We start from the raw sequence: 8281 nt of genomic DNA, 5'->3' as shown, positions 1-8281 counted from the left end.
AGCAAAACTGAGCACACAGTGGTTGAAGGAGAAAAGGGTGAATGTCCTTGTATTGCCTAGTCAGAGCCCAGATTTAAACCCCACTGAAAATCTGTGGAATGACTTGAAGACTGCAGTTCACAAACGCTCAACATCAAATTTAACTGAACTTGAGCAGTTCTGCAAAAAAGGTTTAGGATAGGACAATGTTTGGCCGAGGTACAACTATTTGAAAATCTGGAATCTGAGGGTGCAAAAAAATCTAAATATTGAGAAAATCGCCTTTTAAAGTTGTCCAAATGAAGTCCTTAGCAATGCATATTACTAATGATGATACCTTTTTGATATATTTACAATAGGAAATTTACAAAATATCCTCATGGAACATGATCTTTACTTAATATCCTAATGATTTTTGGCATAAAAGAAAAATCGATAATTTTGACCCATACAATGTATTTTTGGCTATTGCTACAAATATATCCATGCTACTTATGACTGGTTTTGTGGTCCAGGGTCACATATTGCAAAGTCTAGATGTGCAAAGTTAGAGACAGAGACATATCCCAACAGACTAAAGGCTGTAATTAAAACAAAAGGTGGTTCAACAAAATATTGATACAAGGAGGTATAATTTCAGGCTGCAAAGCAACAAAACGTGATTATTTTAAAGGGGGGTGACTCTTTTCTATACCCACTGTAACCTATTTTACAGCGGTCTGATCATCCCAGAACACTTTCGCGAGGTTAACTGGATATTCCCTTTTTTGCACTGCACATTCTGTCTGTGCAGGAGGAGAAGGCTGAGCCGCAGTGGTGGAGCTAGAGTTCCTACCATAACTTCAAATGTTAGTCTATTGGAACATTTCTCTTATTTCTATCATCTGATTAACCAGCGGTTGGAGCAAAAGATCTAACATTAATTTATACAGTGAATTTTGTAAATGTTGTTCAGGAAACCTAAAACCTCAACTTACTTCAAACGGGGCTGCCAACTTTTGAGTTCAGCCTGGAGTGAGAATTATTCAGGAATAATTAACAAGCTTGTGATTAAGTATACATTTGATTTTTTTTTTTCTCTCAATTTTTCTAAACTAAACCATACAGGGAATCCTATTTTTAAGGTTAAAGACAACAATTGATTTGTATTCAAGTTCATATTAGACCATTTTATAATAACGTTATATCTATACATTTGTATTCATTATATTAAAAAAAGAGTAATTATATGAGTAAAAATATAATAAATGTAATTTTTGCCAAAATCTTCTCTCTAGTATACATTTTTCTCGCTAATTTATGGACACTGAATATATTTTCTGAGGTTATGTGACAGTATTTTCAAGCTGCTGTCTTTCCGCGATTGAAACACTCATTGAGTGATTACATGAGACAGACACTAATCATTCAGTAAGTTGTAGTGTATCTTTCAACACGCCCTCGGATGTTCATTCATGTTTATTTCATGCTAATCATAAATAATGGGTTCTTGCTTCTCTTGAACTGAGGCAAAGCGGGAGCGCACATGAACCGTCACTCCAATAAAGAGCTTCAAAACAGTATTTATCGTTTTATAGTTTAATAAAACTAACAGAATTTGAATGCTGAGACTTTGTTTCCTATTATCGAAAGTAACCTGCTCTGTCTTGTCTGTCAGCATGTTATCTGCGTTTACACTTGCATTAACATGCGACCTGAATCCGGATGTTGTCCACATACACATCGAAAAGACAAGTGTAAACGCACTTCTGATCGGAATGTTTCCGATAAGCGTGTCTGAATTTCTTTTTTAAACATTTTATTTCAATTAACGTTAATTTTATTTAAAGTAACGATTATTATTATTGGTTATTTATTATTATTATTATTATTATTTTCGTTTTAGATAATAACCCTGTTTGTAGACCTGCAAAAATGTTTAGGGTTTTGAGTGAATTTTTATCAGATGCCAGATACCAGTTTGTTAAATGTTTTATGTAATGCAGTGAAAAAAATACATATATCACAATATAAACCACACTCAAACAAGTCAGTCCGCGCAAGACAACATAACCAGCAGATGGCAAAATAACCACAGCGGTTTAAAATATTTGCAACACGTTATACTGCTCTTGTCTGGTGCAAACTGAGGACAGGGCACTTACATTTTTTTTTTTTACGTTTATTACATTTTTAGTATATTCATATATTTAAATATTCAGAAAAGGTCTCATCATTTTTGTAGAAGACAGTTCCATGTGGTCTGCTGCATTTCCAGTGCACGACACATGAGGGCAGTCAAATAACATAAATTCATAATGTTGTTTCCTCTTTGTCAATGGACTGTTTACATTCCTAAACATTTAAAAAACTGAGAAAGTTATATGGCATAAGATTTTAGATGTTCCCGGAATGTAGACATTAGAAATAATAGTTCCTCATTGTTTGCACACAACTATGATTATGCTTGCATAATTCAGTTTATTTTTACCATTCACGTGACACCAGTCATGCCCCATGACATCAACCGCTCCAAGTATACACTTAGTCATCTGATACAGAATTAACCACCAACACCACTTTTGGATACTTTTAGCAACATTATACAGATGATTCTACCCAGCTGATGGCAGATCAAATTAGAAATTACAGAACAAAGCATTAGGCCTACTTTAGAATACAACGCTCTTAAATCTACCAGGTGAATGAGATTAAACTAAAGTTTACCACCGTTTATTCAGGTACCTATATTGAGAATGTGTGCATTCTCTAAGGAAAAAAGTTGTGGCTGGTTTAAAATAAGCAAGTAAGTTAGAAAATAAATAAATAAATGAACATATATTGCTGCAATGTGATCTCTATTTATTTATTTATTTATTTATCACCGTTTACCAAACTTTTGCTCAGAGAATGACATATTCTCAAAGCAGAAACCTATAAGGTTCATAAAATAATCAGTATTCGGTTCCAAAAACAGAGCAAACTTTCAGGCTTTGTAAGTAGCCATAGCAACTTACTCTCTGAACATAACCTGCTCGGTTATGTTTCAAGGTTAGTTTACTTCATTGCTATCAGCGCATGCGTGACCTATTGACGAGACTCCAGTGGCCATGACAGATTGTGCACAATATTATTTATTATTACAACACCATTATATAATATACAATATTATAGTCTTTTTGCAACAGGACGCTTTCTATAATGTATTCCTATAATAAAAATACATTATCATATGTCTTATTAATCAGCATCAAACAAACAATATAATTATTTTTCTCAGTGATTAAAGATTAAAGATGAACAACCACCAATTAGGTCGCGAAATAGCCATTGAACAAAAGAAGGAAGAAGCAGTATGAGTAAATAAATAAAGTATCTAAATATTAAAATGATCAGGTATCTAAAATAATTCAGGTGTAGTTGTATTAAGAATGCCTGCATTCTCCAAGCAAATCAGTTTGGTAAATTGTGGTAAGTGAATAAACAAACAAACAAACAAATATATAATACATGTTTATACTTTCACATGATGTTTAACTTTATATATTCATGGTGTGTAGCATGTTTGGCAACTATAAGGACGTTAAAATAACCGGGTAGTTAAAACAGGGGTGTCAAACTCAATTCCTGGAGGACCAGAGCCCTTTAGGTTCAACCCTAATTAAACAGACCTGATCCAACTAATCAAGTCCTTCAGGCTTATTTGAAAACTACATGGTATGTGTGCTGGAGAAGGGTTGGTACAAAGCTCTGCAGGGCTCCGGCCCTCCAGGAATTGAGTTTGACACCCCTGAGTTAAAATAATTCAGGTGTAGTTAGGCTGTATTTTGTGATAAAGTTGCAGTTTCTTATGAAACCAATCAATCATTTATAACCTGTGATTTATAAACTGTAATTTTAAAACGTGTTTGAGAAGTTCAAGTTCAGAATAAAAGCGCAGACGAGGGACTAGTTTTCTGTAGTCTGTGGCAGTGCACTGAGAGAGCCTCCAAAAGAGGAGTGAGCTCTGGCGAACGGACGGACAAGTCTGCCGGCTGCGGTCTGATAGTCTTGTGTGCTTGAACTGGGGCGGATGAATACCACGTGTGAGTGAGTGAGTGAGAAAGAGAGAGACAGCCATAATGACTGTTACTACTCTCAGTGTAAATCAGTTTCTCGGCGCACAGAGGCGTCAGCGTTCGCCAGAGAACGAATGCAGGGAATTTTAACCCCCTGTACTCAAACTCACAAGAACCTTATTTTAATCACTATATTTTAATAATGTGTCAACATCGTAGCCCACAGTAGGAGGAAGTTTGTTTATTGTCCGTGGACATTTCTCGCACTTTTTGCGGGACTATGGCGGTGGAGCTGGTGGGGAAGCGCTGCCTGTGCGTGAGCGGAGGAGAGCGGCTGGAGCCCGCGGGAGTCTCGCGCTGGAGCTGGAGAGCCGGAGTCATCCGCGCCACCACTGACTCGCTAACGGTAAACCTGACCTCACGACCCTTATTTAGGACCGCTTCTAAAGCACACGCTTGTTTTGATTCTTTTTCCATTTGATACAACTTCTACAAATTGCCTTCCGCTTGTTTAGCTGAAAAAAAAAGTTTGACGGAACTGCTTATATGACAGCGAAAGTTGATTGTTTTGAAAGCTGGTAAGTCAAGTTACGTTTGTTGTCAGTTGTTTAGTCAACAGACATTCAGGCGGCTTTTACCGAGTCGAAGGCTGGGCGTGTTACTATGATAGAGAGACACACACTGTTTGTTTGTGTGTGTGTGTGTGTGTGTGTGGTCATAGCTCAGCGGGACTTCACTCAGACTTTTAATCAGCTGTTGTGAGTCAGTTTACTGCACTGCCGCTGTAGCGCCTAATGCCTCCATCACTGAAACAGCTTCTTCACGAGGTGTCTTATTTACACATTCATTTGATCTGTAAATACTGATATTTACTTCAAACAGATTTTGAGAAAGAACGGATACGCATTGCACTACTGCGAAACAACTAATTTGAGAATGTCTATGTAATTACTCATTAACGATCAATAATACAACACTAAACTGACTTGAACTAAATAATTACAGAGCTGCTTTACAGCAGAATCTGAATTATCTCCATAGTTCAGTTTCCATAACCGATTCTGCTGTTCTCCTGATTATCAGGGTGAAGCTGCTTTGACACAATCTGTATCATAAAAAGCGCTATAGAAATAAAGTTGGCTTGACCAATACATCATGAAGTGTTACTGGCATTTGTTAGCTATTCTGGTGTGTATTCACATTCAGGTTTCCAAAACCAATAAATATGATTTTGAAATAGTGATTTCCTTGGAAAAGTATTATAAAATTTGGTTACACTTTATTTTAAGGTGTTGTGGTTGCAGTGTAATTATACATTTAAGTACTGGGTAATATTAATTAACAATATCTACTTACTTAGGGTTCAGGTTAGGTTTAGGATTAGTTGCATCATGCATGTAATTATGCATAAGTTACTGTTATTGCTATAGTAAGTACTAAGTACATGTAAGGTGTGACAAGGACAATATAAAATAGTGTTAATTATGGGACCCATTTTATATGAAGTGTCCATTTTAACCGTAATACATATTAACCGTAATAACATTTAGATTAATAATTTAATATAAGACATTTATTGTGTACATACATGTACATTGTATTTATATTTAAAAAATATCTGCTGGTAATTACACCTGTAATTAATTTTTGCATATGCATCCATATGTATGAATCCAAATATAAATGGCTTGAAAAGTCAGGAGTTAATATACATTTTTCAAAGATTTTTAGCTCTAACATTTTTGGCTACAAATTGCTTATTGAGAACTCTACAAAATGCTTTTAAATATCCATAAAGGCATCATGAAAGAATGGAAAAACCATGGATATTCATTAGCGAAAAGCTGTGGGAACCCCGCACGTTACTAAATGCACTAAATGCATGTTGACTTCAGTACAGCCATTACAGTTCATTTGGTTTGAATCTTTGCTGGCACTCTGTGCACTGCAGTAGACATTTTTGCACTTTTACAACTGTGAAGTTAATTATGAGGGTCAAAGGCACACTTTTCTCCTACACTAGTGCTCAGTGAAAGAGCACATCACCCTCTGAGGATCGTACTGCGTAACTGATTGAACATGTTGTGGCGGTTTGTTTCATTGACATTTAAAGTGTAAATCAAATGTACAGTATGTATTCCACTAGGGTGCAAAACATGGAAAATAATAGTTGTTTCTATGTAGGAACGTTGCTCTGTTATCTGGGAAGTGCCCTGTGTTTTATTCGTTCTCTCTGATGTCAGTGTTTGTGCACATTGATAGTTTAGTCGCGCTGTCATATGTTTCCAGCTGTGTACGTGTGTGAATGAGAATGAAAAGTGTGTGACTAGTTTATTACTGGCGTTGTTGCTCAGATCATATGTGGTTTGATTGGTTGGCAGAGGCTTGCATTCATGTGTATGCATATCCGTCATTCATTTTCCCAGTACAGGTGCAGGATTGCTTGTATATCTGAAAGGTGTGTTTGTCTAACACGCTCTTTATGGTTATAAACTCGCACCAGCAGGATTTTCTCACTGTGTGAGAGTTTGTTCGCCCTCTGTGAGGTCAATTGTTTGAGAGAAAACTGTAATCTTATTGTATAGCACTGTAGTCTATTTATTTGTATTGTGTCCTCAGTTTAGTTCTGCTGTGAAAAATCTCTCTGGTGGTTGTAGTTTTATTTTTAAAGCTGGGGAATATACAGCTTGGTTTGTTTACCAGAACAGCTGTTGGTTTTCTCTCCTGGTGTATTTATGTGTTTGTATTTCATGAGATTGTAAGTGCATGTGCGTATTTGTCTTTGGGGACTCATGTCTTTTACACCATTGGCTAGACAATGTCCCCGTGGCAACAGCAGCTTATCCGTGTGACTGACAGCTTTCCCTGGGTTACAACCTCCTGTCGTGTTACACACACACACACACACACACAGATATCTCCTAATGCTTCTCATCTCCTTCACAACCTGTTGTTTTACTGTGCTGTTCTCTCATGGGTTTGCTTGAATTTCCAAATATCTGCAATGTGTCCTGACTCGACAGCTTGAGATACGCACTATTTAAAACAACATGAAAAATATCATTGTATGTTCTATAAAACAGATGGTTGCAGTCCTGTATGCTAATGGATGAATATGGCAAAACAGTTGTACTAAATTACACACTTGCACAAATATTAACTGCTGTACTCTCAGGAAAAAAAGGTTCCTTTTCAAAAGATATACCTTTGTACCAAAGGGTCCATATTGGTACATTAAAGGTACAAATTAGCTCCTAAAGTGTACATATTAATACCTAAAAGGTACAGAAGTGTACATTTTGAAAAGGTACCGTCACAGTGACAGCTTTTGTACCTTTTTTCTGAGAGTGTATGAACTAAATGTGATGGAAAAAATACACTTTCATTCATTTTCGAAAAGCAAATTAAGATATATTTAATGAAACATAAGAGATTTCTGTACATACATTGTAAGTCCAGGCAAGCAAACCTGCTTCAGAAAGTTCATAAAGATATCATAAAAGTATTCCATATGAATAGAGCAGTTTAATGAGGGGAAATTCTTGATGACAGAATTTTAAAATTTTGTGAAAATTGTGTAAATATCATCATTATACTCACACATGACACATATTTAAAAATAAATAAATAAATCTGATCCTCAGTGATCTGACCCTTAAAATGACTTTTATTGGTGTACCAGCTGGATCTCACACGAAAAAGTAACTATTTTTCGAGATGGTGATTTCGCATTAATTAACCTAATATTTTTTGAAAAAAGTAAGTCCACCCCACATATATTCATACGTATTAGCCACCAAAAACATGAGATTTTCCATGAGATTGTGTTGGTGTAAGCTAATATATTTAGCTTGAATCATTCATGTTCAATTATATTTTTGACTTTGAAAAGAAAATAGACTTTCTCATAATGTGATTGTGTATATATTGTAATGCTGCACATTATATCTTTAGCCATGACCATATTCACAATATCGCTAGGGCTGTGCGACATTGAAGAAAAATGCGATATGCGATACCTTGTTAAAAAATGCGATATTCGATATGCGATACGATATTGCTTAAAGTGTGTAAAATCAATTTCAATTATATTTTAAAATATTTAATATAAAAATGAAAATTATATAACCAATTTGTTTCACATTCTTTCTTGGAAAATTTCTGACTTCTGAAAGTGACCGGCAGTGTTTTAGCATTACATAAAAAATAATGTCACAAATCAGAAAATGTCATTTTAACATCAGTGTGAACATACAAACAAAAAA

The 8281-nt window shown here is 35.5% G+C and overlaps 1 protein-coding gene across 2 annotated transcripts in view; it reads left to right on the top strand.

Annotated features, from left to right (window-relative positions):
• The first annotated feature begins 4099 nt into the window (after positions 1-4099).
• The window catches only part of LOC107732069 (probable JmjC domain-containing histone demethylation protein 2C), a 70481-nt gene continuing 66299 nt past the window's right edge, over positions 4100-8281 (top strand). For both annotated transcript variants that reach the window (XM_016543324.1, XM_016543316.1), the window contains exon 1: positions 4100-4422. In XM_016543324.1, coding sequence (XP_016398810.1) covers positions 4297-4422 — 126 coding nt within the window. In that variant the 5' untranslated portion in view covers positions 4100-4296. The remainder of the gene's footprint in view (positions 4423-8281) is intronic.

The sequence above is a fragment of the Sinocyclocheilus rhinocerous genome, unplaced genomic scaffold (assembly GCF_001515625.1).
Source record: "Sinocyclocheilus rhinocerous isolate Xijiao unplaced genomic scaffold, SAMN03320098_v1.1 scaffold1635, whole genome shotgun sequence".
Lineage (NCBI taxonomy): Eukaryota > Metazoa > Chordata > Actinopteri > Cypriniformes > Cyprinidae > Sinocyclocheilus > Sinocyclocheilus rhinocerous.
The sequence above is the reverse complement of the archived record's forward strand: the minus strand, read 5'-3'. Positions and strand labels throughout refer to the sequence as shown.